The sequence below is a fragment of the Lissotriton vulgaris genome, chromosome 9 (assembly GCF_964263255.1).
Source record: "Lissotriton vulgaris chromosome 9, aLisVul1.2, whole genome shotgun sequence".
NCBI lineage: Eukaryota > Metazoa > Chordata > Amphibia > Caudata > Salamandridae > Lissotriton > Lissotriton vulgaris.
Window position 1 is genome coordinate 1,096,042,673 of NC_141697.1, and position 18,748 is coordinate 1,096,061,420.

The 18,748-nt window shown below is 42.9% G+C and overlaps 1 protein-coding gene across 6 annotated transcripts in view; it reads left to right on the forward strand.

The window, feature by feature from the left end:
* LOC147692851 (receptor-type tyrosine-protein phosphatase gamma-like) overlaps positions 1-18,748 on the forward strand; it is a 1,083,817-nt gene that overhangs the window by 966,648 nt on the left and 98,421 nt on the right. For all 6 annotated transcript variants that reach the window (XM_086939073.1, XM_086939071.1, XM_086939072.1 and 3 more), the window contains 4 exons: positions 421-517; positions 17,146-17,228; positions 17,490-17,624; positions 17,896-18,030. In XM_086939073.1, the coding sequence (XP_086795199.1) occupies positions 421-517; positions 17,146-17,228; positions 17,490-17,624; positions 17,896-18,030 (450 nt within the window). The remainder of the gene's footprint in view (positions 1-420; positions 518-17,145; positions 17,229-17,489; positions 17,625-17,895; positions 18,031-18,748) is intronic.

An 18,748-nucleotide genomic window follows, 5' to 3' on the forward strand; every position in this document is an offset into this window, starting at 1 on the left:
TTGTTGCTCTGTGCATTAAAATATGGGAACAGACATTTTGTCATTTGATCTCTGGCTCATCTCGGTGGAGTTGATGCTTATTGACATGCATTCACTGTTTTAATGGCAAATCATATAAACAGATTACTGCTTAATCAATAATTAGAATACTACCTGATCAATAATTATTCTGACATTTCGTAATTTACTATGTTGGCCTAATGAGTTTACTCATAAGAAATGATTTCTGGCTCTGGAGTAGGTCGATTGAATTTGTTTGTTTGTATTGCCTTCAAAATACAGAATATTGCCAACAACTTGCTAGAAATATTTGTCCAATGAAAATGTGGTAGGCGAAGTAAATTAGACTATATGATAAATACATTTCAGTTTTAATGATTTACTACATTTATCGTTCTGTTTGTTCAATCTTTCCAACAGGAAGTGCAGCGCTGTACGGCCGACATGAGCATCACAGCAGAACATTCCAACCACCCCGACAACAAGCACAAAAACAGATACATAAACATTGTAGCATGTAAGTAAACAAGTATGAATACATTTGCAGAGTTCCAAAGGGAAATTACCTGAAAGCATTGCGAATCAGATGTGCTCATGATTGTAGTCATTAACCATTGCATGGGAAGTGGCTGTACATTTTCATCTAGATGCAGATGGGTTGCTATAAATAGGCTCTGTTGCACACATTGCTATCCTCAGTGAGATTTTTATGTAAATGTAAATTGATACTTGTATAGCGCACTACTCACCCGCATGGGTCTCAAGGCGCTTGTTCGAATACCGCTGTGGAACCCGTCCTGGCTTTCCCTGTGAGGCGTCCACTCCTGGGCATCGGCCAGGCATCCTTAGCGTTGTGGGGGCCGTTGTGGAGATTAAGCAAGCTATTGCCCAGAGTTGCAGAGTGGGACTCTATGATTAGACTAGGCACCGAGGCGAGAATTATCAGGACCGTGGAATTTTTGAGCCCAAGACCCGCCGAGGCGGGGAATTGAACCCTGGTCCCGGGCTAGACCTCTGCATCAGGGTCTGCCGCTCTAACCATTGAGCCACACTTCTCAACACCGGAGTGTTCTATTATTTATCCTCACCTTGCTTTAATCAGCATACCAGCCAAGGTATAACAAAATACTACACTTCCCAGAATCCTATGGGAAGCGAACGACCCAAACAGACTAGTGCAAACCATCGGCACCAAGCAGTGACAACTAAAGTACCTGATTGCAAGCAACCTATCATTCTTGCTTCTTGCTCGGAATTTTGGTACTCTGCTTACAGCTATATTCAGTTTGTGCACGTATCGGTCTATAGCAAGTGGTTCTTATAATTGCTGGCTCAGTCAATTAATTGACATGTAAAGCTTTTGTTTCTTAGTGCACAGTGTGTGCATGGCGTATTTGAAGCACCCACTTTTGCAGTGACTAATCGATTTTATTCCCAAGTGCTTCCTTTGTACCATTTCAGCACTCATCCCACACATGATAGTGTCTTTATTCCCACGAATTAATGCTTGCCCTTTTTAACTGGTGTGTCACGGTCACTTCAGGTTAGCCAACTCGCACAAAAATGTTTTTAGCACCTGTTTTTCTACACCCTCCGAATGCAAACTACCTGTGAAGGAACGCAGGTTTTTTTCCGGCATTTGGCAGCTTAGGCCTGCCCTTTGCACGCACAGGCTTGTGGCAGGCTTTGTGTACACAGTCCCACCTTCAGCAGCTCCCGGCATCCTCTGGCAGGGAGTGCACACCCAGTTCCACACAGCTGTTTTTTTTGTCTAATACCACATTAGTTTCTCTGAGTTAGTGGGTTGAGATTGCTTCTATTCTGTCACACACACACCCAGGGAAGTTTTACACATTTCTACAGCTATTTAGTTTTCTTAGCAATATAATTACATTAGCAATTGATCTATATTGTTCTGATAAAAGGGATATTTATTTTTAGCACTTGTAATCATTCTTAGCCCTAACGTATTTCAAAGTTCAGTATGAGGAGGCTCATGTTTATTCGCATGACCACTGTTTTCATTCCATCCACAGTGTCATCTTTTGTTAAAATGCGTGCTCTTCCTTTAAAGTATCTCTAACGATAAAGATACATCTATTTCACAAGCCCTGTCTAGGGCTAAATATGTACTTTCTGCAGGATTTGTCAGCTTTGCCTGGACTCTGAACGTAAAAAAATATATATACTTTTGCTGTGGTAGCACTGAGCCCCCTAGACTTGCTTTAACACTTGTGTAAAATGTACAAGGGTCTTTTGAAATTTCTTTCCTTTTGTCTTAAAAAAAAAAAGAAAAAGAGAAGCAATGCAATTAAGTGGTCAGAAAGGATATGCCTTGCCTTTGGAGAAGGATACTCCTGTTCTAAATCAATGATGTTGGAATCCCCTCTATTGGAAGTAATGAGGTCTGCAGTCTTGTTGAAAAAAGTAGGATCCTCTGAAGCAAGAGTGACATTTCTGGAAGTGACTAGTACAGAGAGTCCTGCCTCCTATTTCGCAAAAATAGAAATCCAACACAGTACTTTGGGACGGTTGCACCTTGTCCAGAGAAGTGAATGTTCTGACTTTTTTTCCTTTGCCTTCATAAAAAGGCTTCAAACAAAAGACCTTTAGCCTGGTTGTTTGCCTCTGTGCTGGACATGTCTAGGTTATGGTCTATTTGGAGAGCTTAACGCTTTCTTCATTCAAGAGTTACCAAAGCATTAGCATTTTGTGGAGCATAGTGCACCCTATTCTAAAGGGATTATTGGTGAACCACCTAGTCTCACGTCCTCTGCGATAACCAAATTCTTTGTTAAAAGACCCATAACGTCCAACGGCCTAGTTCTCAAGAAGACGAGGGATGATCAGTACCTTTTTTTGGGTCTTATTACATACTTGGAGAAATAGTACCACCATTTGGTCGTCAGATACGTGAGGCGGAGGTAAAACTGTAACCTGGGGAAGGTTGAGAGCACCCTTCATATTGTACTCAAATTTGTCTACAGTTCAGCATCATCTGCTGTAGAGATTACTACCAATGTGGTCAAATGTAACCCATTCAATTGAGTTTAAGTGGTGGTTTAGGGATAGATCAAACATGGGATCCAGTAAAGTGTATGTTACCCCTAGTGGAAAAATGTTTGAAATTCACTTGTTAAAGCGTCGATGTCTGTAACTTGTGATTTTTCCCTGTGGTACCAAACTAATGCATCAGAATCAGTCATTTCATTGTGAATATCTGTAGTACCAGTCTCCTCAGTAGTGTTAGTATAATAAGCTTGAATTGAAATGAAATGAAATGAAATGAAAAGGAGTCTTATTGAGCGCGATTGCTGCCCTGGGGCGTCCAAGGGCGTCCAAGCGCTAAAGAACAGGGATGCTACCTACTGGGTGCAGTTAGCGCAGGAAAGTTAATCACATCTGTTAAAAAGAAAAGTTTTAAGTTGTTTACGGAAGGAAAACAAATTGGGATTGGATCTAAGGTAGAGAGGAAGTGAATTCCACAGTTTGGCCGCATTATAAGAAAACGACCGGCCTCCAGCTTTAGATCTTCTAATTCGGGGGACTGTAGCCAGAAACCTACCTCTACCTCTCAGCTTGGATGTCTAGGTGGTTGCAAGTCCATATCCATTTGGAAAGAACCTGCCCCATATGAGTAATCCACACAGCTCAAAGCCACCTTGAATGGATTACTTCAGATTATTTATGTCTGCAAAACATAGCCTCCTTCAGAATAATTTCCAGTGTTCCAGCGCAAGTGAGACATCAGCAAGTAATACATGCCTTGGTAACTCCGTTATGGCAGTCTCATGTTTGGTATCCATTGTCAATAGATTGTCCAATGCGGATTCCATTTTGTCAAAATCTTCTGAGGAAACGTACATGGTCAGTATTACAATCTAATCCTGAAAAACTTGCTTTGTGGCTACAAGTATTATAGGTCTGCTTCGGTAACCCAAGGTATTTAGTCACAGGCTGTAAGTATCATAACTTATGGCTTCTAGCACATTTAGAGTGTACTGTTTAGTTCGTGTGGAATAGCTGATTTTTGGAAAGGTATGTAGATCAATTTTCAGCTTTTGTCACTTAAAATTTGAAAAAATAAATAAAAAATAAACAAAATATATATATATATATTCAATACAAAAAATGAATACGCTGCACACTTCTTGGACTTGATGCAGTTGTTTATTCAAAAACGTGCCACACTCCTACGCGTTTCGAACCGTAGTTCCTGGTCACGGTAGTAATTGTGAGTAGTCCCTTTCAATTTCTCCTTTTATACTGATGCATTACACTTTGAAAGCGACGCTTTTCCGTAAAATGTGGCAACGCTTTCAGTGTGGTAACACATTGAACACCCCGCCTATGTATGCGGCCCCCAGAGCGCGACCCAATTCAAGCAAAACATTTGGGACGACTACAAGTCCCAGCATGCACTAGATAACATAAGTGTAATGCGACAGGACAATTCGTTTAGTTTATATATATATTTATATATATATATATATATATATATATATATATATATATATATGAAGAAAACCACTCCTACTGCAAGGAAGAAGAGGCACGTACACGAGGCGTGTATGGATCAGGCTATTTATTATAGTTCAGGTCTCCCACGACCCAGCAGAAAAAAAGAGACGCGTTTCGCCTGCACAGCAGGCTTTGTCAATCTATTTTGGCGCCATGACATTGTTGGATTATATAGCCCTCCTCCCTCCTTCAGGCACTCATAAACATAGAGAATAGACTACAAGTTTAGACAAGCTGGATGGAAGATGTATAGACCTGCGGCATATGCCTCCTTAGCAAAGTGCAGGATATTCAAAGTTGTAAATAACTACATATTACATTCCAAACGAAAATTGCCTTTAAAACCTGAGCTAATTCGTCATGAAAGCATAGAAACAGTTATATGCTATAGTTTGTTTTAGCCTGAGGTATAGACAAGTCTAAGTGGCCTGTCGAGGTACTGTCATCTTGAAACATCATATTGGCGACAAAGGCTCTCAACGTGTGCTGCCTTCCTGATAGTAAGTCTATTTTATATATATTTATATTTTAGCTAACCAGGGTAAGTCTTATAAACCTTTCATTTTAGCCGTTAATCCATATCGGCTTAATTTACGCTGGTAGATAAGAGTTGATGAAGAACAAATGCTAGTTGGTAATTTTCCTTTTGCTAATCTGCCTATTTCTGAATATCATCCTCTCTGGGATGTTAATTTTTGTCTTCCATGTCTTTGTTGCTTGGCTTGATAAAATCTGTTGTCTTAAAAATGTTATCCACCATATTCACAACGCTATTGTGTTTAGAATCTATCAGAACAATTTCTAATGTCAGCTAGTTTCCTATGTCCAAGATTTAGATTTTCCTACCTGATAGTTTTCCCTCTAGGGGCCTCTTTTAATAACTTGTGTAAGGAAAAATATATAATTTGCTAACTGTTGAATATCCATGTTTCCTGATAAAAAAAATGTTTTTATGTAGGTGCTTGAAGACTAATGAAAATAAAACAAAGTCCTAAAGAGCCCCTTTCTTCCTAACCTTTAATTTGTTTAATGAAACCACAGGGTGCAGTGTTCTCTCTGACTTTAGCCTGTTGGGGGGAGGGGGGACAAGGGGGGAGGGGTTAGATGGTTTTAAACCTTTATGCCATTGTCATAATTTACTTTGGGACAGGAGTCTCTGTCTGGATACAATTATGAGATCAATTCATTAGACTAATGGCAGTAGTTTCCATAGGTTTTATTGCAAGCTAGTTCCTCGTGCTTCTATTACAACTGTCAGTATGCATCTAAGAAGTGTATATGAGCCTCTGGTCTTGAAAACTAATACCAGAATTTCCTAACTAGGTAGTGTTAGAAAGCCCTGATTCTATTTAAGATACGAGGTGGTTATTATCCCTCAGGCTTCTTGTTCACCATTTTTCCCACCTTAATTGTGCTGTATGTAGCTTCTGTATTTCCTAATACTCCAAGCACCTATAAAAAATGTCATATAGCTTTGTCGATTTCATGTTGGGAGCTGCCATTCTATTTTGTTTCATCCTCCTTAAATGACTCTCGTGCAAGAAAGTATGCTAGTTGCTTGTTTGATGGTGTACATCTTTCTTCTATTGGTTGTTCACTTCCTACAGGATGTTGGAAAGCGTAGTCTTTTTTTTATACCCTGGCTGCCATGTACATAAAAACAAGAAAATTAAGCATAGTACTTATCTCCGTCTCGCTAATAAAACCAGGACTTTCCAACACTACCCGGGTAGTAAAATCTTCATTCTAGGCACGTTTGCTCTTGGATGTAACAAATTCAAATATTTTTTTGCCTATTTTGAGATATGAGGTCAATGTTGAGCAACATTCAACACTCTCAATGGAGTTAGCACAACATTTTGTGATATATCTTGCTTTTGCACTTCCTGTGAGTTGTTTGAAACTTCAAAAATATACACAACTGTATTGTCACATAATTTGTCTTGAAGAAAGTGGCGCCTCTGTTTAAAATGTGCCTTTCTACGTTATAGTCTGCTTTTAACCTGCCTCATTTTCAATGTCACTGTCGTTTCTCTCTTTATTTTCTACCTTCTCTTCCATATTTTAACATTACAAATTGTCAGTTTGATACGGTTTCTCTTCATGGCACACCCACTAGTTGATCTTGCTGGCAGTTTCTCAGGACTAATAATTATCAAGATATCTAATTAATTTATAATTACTTTCTAATTTATTATAGTTATGCACTTCATCCTCTATCACGTTCTCACTTCTTTTTTTCACTTCTCTGAAGCCTTTGAGAAGTCATACACCATGGCAGGCACGCTAACTCTGCGGTCGATGGATTCCTAAGATAGCACCCTAAGTGTGGTAGCCACTATTCCACGTGCAGGGAGATAGACGTTGACTGCCTGTCTCCCTTGGTTTCTCAGAGCAATCAAATTCCGATTCATTTGACCGAATCTGCAGCAGAGTCAGTGTGTTTATTAGACATAGCGCCTAGAGTACGTTATCGAGGCCAGAACTACTCCGTCAGCTGTAATGATCTCTCGGAGCACTCTCCTTTTGCACAATGTTTTTCAGTTAGTACATGTGGTCTACATCCCATATGTTTTTGTTAGATTATTTTCCATTGGTGTGATTTTTGTTAAATACATTTCTGTTCTGGCTAACGTTAGGTTTCCTTTTCCTTTGCACTTCTGGCACCAGTGTTTTGTTCTACTGTGGACCGTCTCTCGTCACACACGTCCTCTATGTTGTCTGCTTTTGTTGCCTGGTAAATGTAGCACATGGGATTACCACCTTTAGTGCTGCATTCAGTAAGCTTGCAAATGAACCATATTAAGTGAGGTGGAACTTCCTTGGAAATATCAAGTGTCCACCAACATTTTAGTTTACAATTTGAAGAAAGGATACCCTGAAATATAGTAATGTTCTAAATGATATTACCAATATTAAATGATGTAGTGAGTTGGCTTTCTCTGCAAATTCCTATTGCGGAGGCTGTGTCTTATACCTGAATTTGATGATGTACTTCATGTATTCCACCAGTGAAACTGTATATTGCCGCAGTTACTGCATGGCCTCTTCTATAAGATTTGGGGCCCGATGTAGGTAAATCCGATTTACCGACTCTTAAATACCAAATCATACCGATTCGGTATTGAAGAGTCGGTAAATCGGAAGGGGGCAGATGTAGGTAATTCTCAATTACGAATTACCGAATCGGTAGGATTCAGTATTTACCGATTCGGTAAATACCGAATGGGTATTGCCCATTGATTCCTATGGGCCTTGAAGCCCATAGGAATCAATGGGCAATACCCATTCGGTATTTACCGAATCGGTAAATACCGAATCCTGCAAGGGTGCAGGGGGTGTCACTTTGACACCCTCTAGCACGCCAAGTATGGGCTTGTGTGCCATGTGGCACACAGACATGCCCTAAGGGCATGTCTGTGTGTCACATGGCACAGGTGTAAATGTAAATGTCATGGTACTTATAGAGCGCACTGTCACCAGACGTCACCTTGCGGTGTCGCCTATACGGCTTCCTGGCACTGATACTCATACCGCTGTGGAACCCCTCCTGGCTTTCCCTGTGAAGTGTCCACTCCTGGGCACCTCCAGGGTGAAGCCAGGCATCCTTAGCGCTGTTGGGGCCGGTGTGGAGGCTAAGCAAGCTATTGCCCAGAGTTGCAGCGTGGGGCCCGTGATTAGAATAGGCACCGAGGCGAGAATTAACAGGTCCGAGGAAATTGAGCCCGAGACCCCGCCGAGGCAGGAATCGAACCCTGGTCCCTGGCCAGAACTCTGCATCAGGGTCTGCTGCTCTAACGATTGAGCCACACTCCTCCAGATGTGCATGTACACCTGAATTCGGTATTTTACCACCCAATTGTATTGGGTGGTAAAATACCAAAGTTCGAGGCATATGGGCTGCAGATGGTACATTATGAATAGATCGCCATCTGGTGTTGGGCTCGGATGATTGCACTTTGTTTTTCTCTTGGAGAGTCTTTTGTATCTTGGTGACTCCTCCCTTGGTTGGTAGTGCGCATGGGCATCGGCTCCATCCTTAGATTGTTTTTTTTCCGCCATCGGGTTCGGATGAGGATCGAGACGCTCCAGATCAACTTCAGAGAAAAGTGATTTATCGGCGCGTATTCCCTTTCCAATTCGACGGTATTGTTATTGAACGCGTTTCATTTCCATTCCGACGCGTTGCAAATTCAAAATAGAAGAAAAAACTTGGATCTACGTCGACGAACAGGAGACCTTTCTCGACGCAGTCAAGCCCGGAGTCCATGGAAAGGACTCCATTCAAGAAATGTCCAACGTGTGGTGCTAAGTTCCCACACAAGGACCTACACGAGGTGTGCAACCTCTGTCTATCGCCTGAACACGAATCCAGGGACTGCGAAGCCTGCGCAGCATTCTCCTCCAAGCTAACGATTAGAAATCGTCGAGCTCGAAGACACGAGGTTTCCAGAATGCAGTCGGAGGCGATCCCGGAGCTGTTCGGAGACGAGCAAATGGAGGAAGAAGAGGATCAGTCGGGGTCGGAAGGGGACCAGTCGGAGGTTGAAGAACTCAACGAGCAACAAACCGTGAGTGACGACGTCCCCTTACCGAAAAACCGACCCCGTGCGGTAATGACCCCGCCTTCGAGCCCGGTCAAACCGCAGAAAAAAGTTTCCGACGCCCCGCCCTCGGGCCCGGCAACGAAACCGAAACTGAAACCGAAACACTCGGCCTCCCACCATGTCGGATCCGAGAAAAGGGCGACATCGACTTCGACACCGAAGCTACATACAAGGGAAAGCTCGGTATCGAAACATTCCATGTCGAAACATAAACATGATTCGTCGTCCAAGATTCACTCGATACCCAGGAAGTCGGAATCGAGTAGACACTCGGTGCCGAAAACACCGAACAATGACGATCGAAAACATAAGCACCTTTCGGAACCGGGGCCTTCGGTACCGATTCAGGAGCAACAGACAGATCCCAAACAAAAGATCTTGTTTATCGATCCGCAAACTGGCAAAGTAGTGACGAAGAAGAGAAAGAATGAACAGACAGAAGATAAATCTCTTCCTTCAAAAAAGAGAACACTGGGGACAAATACAACTCCTCCTACTTCTCCTAGACCTAAAGTCACACACTCTTCTCCTATTCCTCACACTATGCCAAATATTCCTACACCTTCCACACCAAGACCATCTACACCTCAGTCTGATGTAGACAGTGATCTAGGGGAGGGAGAACCTCAAGGGGATGACGAAACCATCCCAGATGAGGATGACCCATGGGAAAATTATGACGTAGGGTCAGATGAGGACAACGACCCAGAGTTATATCCCTCAAAGCCTTCACCACCTGATGATAACACAGGGTTTGCGCAGCTCATTAATAGGGCAGCAAAATATCATAAAGTAGATATACATACAGAACCTCAAATAGAGGATTTCCTGTTAGAGACGCTACCTAATGCACAAAGAACATCAGGTACTCTTCCTATGTTGAAGGGTCTTCTCAGTCACACAGAAGAAATATTCAAAGACCCAGTGAGGGCTAGGGTGTTAAACCCAAGAATTGATAAAAAATATAAGGCGGCTCCAAAGGATCCAATCTTTATTAAAGGGCATGTACCCCTGGACTCGCTGGTGGTCTCAAACACAGGAAGGTAAAATAATAACTAATACTTCTATTAAGTGCGCCCTAGACGCAGCAGACACTTCAGCAAGATCCATAAACACCAGTGTCATGTTGAGGAGACATGCATGGCTTAGAATCTCAGGATTCAAACAGGAAGTACAAACGGCCCTACTGAACAAACCATTTGATCAAAAAACACTGTTTGGTTCAAGCACAGATGAGACCTTAGAAAAAATGAAAAAAGATACAGAAACGGCTAAGTCAATGGGAGCATTGCAACAGCCAACACAAAGAGGTTCCTTTCGTAGATCCACCTATAGAGGGGTCTCAAAGAATACAGGAACAAATCAGCAATCCACCTCTTTCACACCAACATCACCCAGAGGTAATTCAAGAGGAAGTTACAGAGGTAACAACAACAAGGGTAGAGGCCGCGGAAACAATAACAACCGCAACGCCTCAACCCCAAAACAGTGACTTCATAGAACTCCCCCCAGACCACATAACACCGGTCGGGGGACGTCTAGCACAGTTCCTACCTGTCTGGGAAAACATCACATCAGACAAGTGGGTGAGACAAATTATCCAACATGGTTATTGCCTAGAACTCACAGCTACCCCACCAAACATCCCCCCCAAACAGCGTCCAATGAGTCAAGATCATCTGACATTATTAAGAGAAGAAGTACTAGCACTTCTACAAAAGCATGCAATAGAGAAGGTCCCAAAAGATCAACAAGGAACAGGAGTATACTCTCTATACTTCCTAATCCCCAAAAAAGACGGGTCCCTAAGACCAATATTAGACCTCAGACCTCTCAATGCTTACATAAATTCGGAGCATTTCCACATGGTCACGCTCCAACAAGTACTCCCTTTACTGAAGAAAGGGGACTTTCTTTCTACACTGGATCTAAAAGACGCTTACTTTCATATCCCAATTCACAAAGCCCACAGAAAATACCTAAGGTTTGTTTTAGAAGGACAACACTATCAGTTCAAAGTCCTTCCGTTCGGTGTCACAACAGCACCGAGAGTGTTCACAAAATGCTTAGCTGTGGTGGCAGCACACCTAAGAAGACAACAAATACATGTCTTCCCATACTTGGACGATTGGCTAATAAAGGCCAAGTCAAAAGAGGAATGTCTTCACAACACACAGAAGACAATTCAATTGCTGCACCACCTAGGGTTTACGGTGAACTACAAGAAATCACACCTGCAACCAAACCAGATTCAGCAATACCTGGGGGCTACGATAGACACAGAAAAGGTAATAGCATACCCCAACCCAATCAGGATACAGACAATGGTCGGGTTAATACAAAGATTTCAACCACAACACTCACTACCAGCACGAGTGTTTATGCAACTATTAGGCATGATGTCCTCCTGCATACTGCTAATACCACATGCCAGGCTACAAATGCGTCCACTACAGGAGTGTCTAGCGACACAGTGGAATCAGGCTCAAGGTCAGATTACAGATCTGGTGTTGGTAAACGACCGGACGTATCGCTCTCTGAAGTGGTGGAACACAGAAAACATTTCCAAGGGACGGTCGTTCCTAGAGCCAATTCCACAAGTGATAATAACAGCGGACGCATCGCTCTCCGGATGGGGAGCGCATATGGACAAATACACAGTGCAGGGGAAGTGGAGTGTGCAGCAAAAGAAACTGCACATCAACTACCTAGAACTATTAGCAGCATTTCTAGCACTAAAAGCTTTCCAAATGCAAATAACAGGCAAAGCAGTCCTGATCAGAACAGACAACATGACTGCAATGTATTATATTCAAAAACAGGGGGGGACACACTCTCTCCAACTATACAAACTAGCACAGGACATCTGGAGATGGGCCATTCCTCAAAAGATCTATCTGTTAGCAGAACACCTACCAGGAGTTCAAAATCAGATAGCAGACATCCTAAGCAGACAGTCAGAACAAGTACACGAATGGGAGCTGCACGACCAAATACTGCAGCCATTCTTCTAAAAATGGGGGCAACCAGAGATAGATCTGTTTGCCAATCATCAGAACGCAAAATGCAAAAACTTCGCATCCAGGTACCCACACCAACGGTCCCAGGGCAATGCACTATGGATAAATTGGTCCAACAAATTTGCTTACGCGTTCCCTCCTCTACCACTAATTCCGTTACTGGTTCGGAAACTGCAGCAACACTCAATGACAATGATACTAGTGGCACCCACGTGGGCAAGACAGCCGTGGTTCACCACGCTGCTACAACTCTCACAAGTACCACATCAAAAGCTAAAATTATTACCCATGCATCTTACACAGAACCATGGAGAAATAATGCACCCAGATCCCAAACAACTGAACCTAGCGATCTGGCTCCTGAGGTCATAGAGTTTGGATATTTAGATTTACCACCAGAATGTATGGAAATCATTAAACAAGCAAGACGTCCTACCACCAGGGCATGCTAAGCAGCAAAATGGAAAAGGTTTGCTATACACTGTAACAGGAAGCACATCAACCCTCTGGACGCATCCACTAAACAAATCATTTGCTATTTACTACACTTGCAGCAATGTAACTTAGCATATACCTCTATCAGAGTTCATCTCGCAGCCATAGCGGCGTACCTACAAAACAGGCAACATCTTTCCCTGTTTAAAGTACCAGCAATTAAAGCTTTCATGGAAGGACTCAAAAGAGTCATTCCACCAAGAAGACCACCTTCCCCAGTCTGGAATCTCAACATAGTACTTACCAGACTAATGGGGCCACCCTTTGAACCTATGCATAGGTGTGAAATACAATTCCTCACATGGAAGGTGGCCTTCCTCATAGCTATCACGTCACTTAGAAGAGTAAGTGAACTGCAGGCTTTCACGATTCAAGAACCATTTATGCAGTTACACCAAAATAAAGTGGTTCTTAGAACAAACCCAAAATTCTTACCAAAGGTAATTTCAGCATTCCACATCAATCAGTCAGTGGAATTACCGGTTTTCTTTCCAAAACCACAAACAGTAGCAGAAAGAGCCCTACATACATTGGATGTTAGAAGGGCCATATTGTACTATATAGAAAGAACACAAACTTTCAGAAAGACAAAACAGCTATTTGTTGCGTTTTCTCCTACACATAAAGGCAATCCCATCTCCAAAGCGGGCATTGCCAGATGGATTGTAAAATGCATTCAAATATGCTACTTAAAAGCAAAGAGAACATTAACTGTTCCTCCTAGAGCTCACTCTACACGTAAACTAGGAGCATCTGTGGCATTTTTGGGAAACATTCCACTAGATGACATATGCAAAGCAGCTACCTGGGTTACACCGCACACCTTCACAAAACACTATTGTGTAGATGTGCACACAACACAACAAGCTAGAGTGGGACAAGCAGCATTAAAAACTTTATTTCAGACAGTTGCAACAGACATGGGCGACCACCGCTAGGGAGAGAACTGCTGTATAGTCTATTCATAATGTACCATCTGCAGCCCATATGCCTCGAACGGAATATGCTACTTACCAGTATGCATCTGTTCTTGGCATAGAGGGCTGCAGAGTGGTACATGCCCTCCCAGCCTCCCCGGAAACCTGTGTCTGTTCCAACATTATCTTATTTAGATACACTTACATGGGCATTCTTATCTGTATTCTACTATACTACTCCATCTAACCCTACTATGGCAAAACAATCTAAGGATGGAGCCGATGCCCATGCGCACTACCAACCAAGGGAGGAGTCACCAAGATACAAAAGACTCTCCAAGAGAAAAACAAAGTGCAATCATCCGAGCCCAACACCAGATGGCGATCTATTCATAATGTACCACTCTGCAGCCCTCTATGCCAAGAACAGATGCATACTGGTAAGTAGCATATTCCTTCTGAAGGCCTGTAGCACTGTAAACAGTGCTACCTACATCAGGAATTTTCCGATTCGGCAAAATTACCGATTCGGTATTTTACAGAATCAGTAATTTTATCTAATCGGTAAATTTACCGATTCTGTAAAATATAGCCCCCTACATCTCAATCACCAAATACCGGTCGGTAACGGCCGAATCCGGCCGTTACCGACTGGTATTTGGTGACCTACATCGGGCCCCAAATGTGTTAATGCACCATAGCCATTAATGATTTTCCTGGGGCAGGCCCGATTCTAGCCAAAGCAGTTAAGTGACTATTTTCCTAATTACAAAAATACCCTGACTGCTCCTTTCAATGGATGGTTTTCATAATGTAGTCATGTCAGTAGGCCCTATTGCAGAGTGGTAGGGTGCTACAAACTTTGCTCGATCTCAAAGCATGAGTCTGCAAAACACTGGTGGTGTGGGCTGTGTCCATGCAGCGAATGCATCGCAGGCAGAGACAAGCACTCACTCTTTAACTTCTGTCTTACGTGTTGAAGCTCACCTTCCCCCTTAATATTTCAGTGGGTTGATCATCTCCGCAAGGGGGATGTAGTCCCTGAATAACACCCCCCCCCACCTCCTTTCATAGATGCAGTCGCCTTCACATATCGCTACATGGAAGTCACAGCCCAGCTCCCGTGGTGTGCATTAGGCGCGGTTGCATTCTTGTGCTACTCACGGAGATGTACACATGTCCACCAGCTGCTGTAGCCTCTTATATAATGCAGAGATCTGCTTGATAATGCTCTTGGAGAATGATGTATATAAATTCAGATTCAGCTGACATCTGCATGCGTGCAGAGAACAATGAGAGTCCACTGGATATTCCAATATTTATTTACATTGATTAGATTAGAGAGCAGTAGCCATGAAGCGGACTCCTGCAATACTCCCATGCAGAGGTTAGATTGTTAAACACAGCCAGTTTACATACAGAATTCCATTGTCGGAAAAAAAGATGACTCTAATCTGTACTAAAAATTGATATTTGATAGAAAAGGACTCAGTGCCACAGGAACAGGATACAAAGTCATCAGGAATGAAGCCCTACTGTGCAGATCCATTCTGCAAGGATAGCTTCAGTTTCCTAATACGTAGTTGTTTCTGTGACCCAGAACGATATAAATCTAGAGTTCGCATTTATTTCATGATTTCATGGATGCTGATCAGCTACAACCGAGAACAATTTAAAGCTAGAATTCAACTGCAAAGAGTGAATTTATTTCATGGATGCTGGATAGCTACATGTGATCTTCAATCCTCAGACGTTCTAATGATAACATTGAGTGCCAATCCCTTCCCCCCACCATTTAGTTCAGAGTTAGAACAAGGCATGTCTTATTTAAATAAAATCTGACAATCACACCCTAAAAGAATGCTGCCTTAAATGCAGCCACCAATAATAGCCTCCTCCTTATCACTTGAAGCCCCTCGTGTTCCGTCGCTCTGTTACCAGTACAAAACAATGTTTGTTTTGTTTCTTGCTTCCTCAAGATGATTGGGCAGCACATAGCTCACCTTTGCTGAATGATTCTAAATCAACCCATTCATTAATATACTCCACATTTCTCACATGTGCTTACGAAAAAACATCAGCTGGGATGTATGCCAAAGGTGTATCCATTTCTAATGATTGCAGTGCTTAGAAGGTCACAATCAATCAAAAAGATGCAGCGAAACTGTGGTACCACGATGAATAACGGAGGCTCCCCCCATCTCAGAAGGGCAGGCGATATGGGGGGGGGGGGGGGGGGGGGGGGGGGGGGAGGGCCATCCGCTCGAGCGGGGCGAAGTCGGCCCATCGTGCCTTGGAGTGAGGGGGAGGGTACCTATGGCTGGGTCCTGGTGGGCACTGCCCTGGAAGCACTAAAGTGCTTCCGGGGCAGCATAGATTGATCCTGGCCATATTTTGGCGGCTGCCAGCAGGTCTCTTGTTTCCTGCTAGTGGCCAGGGAAGAGGTGGTCACCATGGACAGGACACCTCACCCCCCACAGGAACCACGTGCTGCCAGCTGTTTGTGGGCCCCCTCTTTGCTGCATTGCCTGAGCCCACGGGGTGCTTACAGGGTTTTTGGGCGATGAAGGTTTAATGAGGATGCAATTTTTTGCTAGTTATGTATGATGACATAGGTATGGTATGTAATATCAGGTTGTTTTGTTTTCTCTTCGATTTAGCAGTCACTATATTGCATTCTCGTGAATTGTTCGATTTGAGCTGGGCAGGTGAGGTCAAGATTGGTGGGAGACACTTCAGGCCCTTTATGGCATCCTGTTTTACCAAATTTAACATCTGCGTCCCTGGACCCTCCAAGGGGTTCTTCCACAAGGTCAAAATGAGGTGGCAGGGTTCTTGGCAGTTACTGACACCCACTCCTTACATATCTCCCACCCGCGCAGGCGCATTTGGACTCAATCTAGCACTGGCCCTTTGGGGATGGCAAACTTGGTTGTAGGGGTTGCCCGCAATAGGTATCCTAAGGGCAGCCGGGCCCCCTGCACTAGAAATTCCAAGGTGGGAGACCTCCCAGTAGGGAGGGCAGAGGGAAGATGGGTCTCTCCCCTAAGAAGGACCCCATCTTTTGGAACAGAGGAAGGGGTAAAAAGAAGGGGCAGAGCCAGTCTTGATCTCATTTGGAACGGTTATGGAATATTTTGCTGGTTTCACAGGAACAAGGTAGTTCTGGTTAGGTGTTTCCCATGTAATAGTCTCTTAAGGATAGGTCACGTTTGTAAGCTAGATGTAAATAATGTGTTTATTGTGTACAATATTATACAATGTTTTTTATTGTGTGAAATGATCATCAAATCAGCCAGGGGTCTTACGACCCGTAACTCAAAGAAATTAAAATGGCTCATTACATTGTTGCGTTTGGGTAATGGTAAGTTTTCTTGAGAAATCAGCGCCTACCTGGCCACATGTTGATCATTCCACAAATTACAGAAAAGCAGAAAGCCGCGTGTGTGCTTTTTACATCTGCCATTATTCCTAGCATGTTAAATTACACCGTGATTTAAATTACACTATGATCAGCACTTCATGCATTCATGAATAAAAACTTTTTGTAAGCTTTTTTCCACTCTATGTTCTGTTTCCCTGTAGATGATCACAGTAGAGTAAAGCTAAGACCTTTACCAGGAAAGGATTCAAAGCACAGTGATTTCATTAATGCCAACTATGTGGATGTAAGTCCGAAGCTTTCTTCGTGCTGCTTCTCTTTATTGCATGATCAATTTCTGTTTTTTTAACTATAGCGCCTGTGTTAGTTGGAAGAACGTTCCCTCTGCCCCCCTTCTCTCCCCCACCCTTACCACCCCCCTGAAAAGCACATTGACAGACCTGCATGCATTTCAGTCTATTATGAGCATTCTTCCTGCTCTCTGTAAATTATTAATCGAGTTTGCAAAGAAATAGCTTTGGCCTTTATATCTCGGTTGTCTTTGAAGGGCTACAACAAAGCAAAAGCCTACATTGCTACCCAGGGACCTTTAAAGCCCACATTTGAAGACTTCTGGAGGATGATTTGGGAGCAAAACACTGGAATCATCGTCATGATCACTAACCTTGTCGAAAAGGGAAGGGTAAGTGCTTCCTCGGATGTGCCCTTTTACAGGTAATCTCGCCCAGGCAGGGTCTGCACTCTCGGCGATGGCTCTTAATGCAGACATTACCCTGGGATGGGTACATGGCATTTCTCTATACCGTCTAGCTTGCTATTACATCTCCCCGTAAAGTGTGTGTCAAGTGGGGGCTGAATTGCTGTATGTACTCTGGGCCTGCACTCTGCATCACTTCATGGCACTTAAATAGGAGATATTGCAGACTGAATTATGCTGCCTTTTCTTTTGCTAGAGAAAATGTGATCAGTACTGGCCCACGGAGAACAGTGAAGAATATGGAAATGTAATCGTCACCCTGAAGAGCACAAAAGTACACGCATGCTACACACTTCGCCGCTTTGCAATCAGGAATGTGAAAATGAAAAAGGTAAGCAATGCTGCGAAAAATGAGGGCGCATGTCCCCTAACTGTTATTTAGTATGCAGTGGTTATGAAAATGTGCACAGATAAAACCTACAGATAAAATTGGTAAAGCATAAGACCGTTTCACTTTTATAGGAGGTACTAACCATCTGAGAAACTTTTATGCGAACAATCTTTTTAGCAAAAGTGTGGCAAAAAATGTATGGTGAAATGCAAGCGCCATAAACTTGGCCTTCAGTCAATTTAACCAATGCGGTTTCCAGCTGCTTGCCTTTTGACAAAAATAATTAGGAGAAAAAGGAGTTTAGGTGAATTTTTGAAGTGTCGCAAAATGAATGCGCAGAAAGGAATTGAAAGTTACAGGGATGAAAGGTAGAAAAGTTTTCAAGTCATTCAAATTCACCGTTGGATTTGGCAATCTTTTAAAGTTAAAGAGCGTGTAAACGATTTTACAAGTAGTATATTGTGTCCACTACGGGTGAGACTGAGGTCAGGCGTCACAAGAATGTCGGGGAGCAATCTGCGTTAGGATGGCAAGATAACTGAAGCGGTCTCTTGGGCAGAAATAAAAATGTATAGTTCAGATAGGAATAGGGTGACCCGGGGTCAGGACTAAGTCAAGCAGCATTAATTCATGAACTCATGAATTGGTAACTGAAGAAGGAAATCACAGTTTGCAGACTCAGGAAGAGGTTCCAAAGATGCTGAGGGAGGGAATGTTC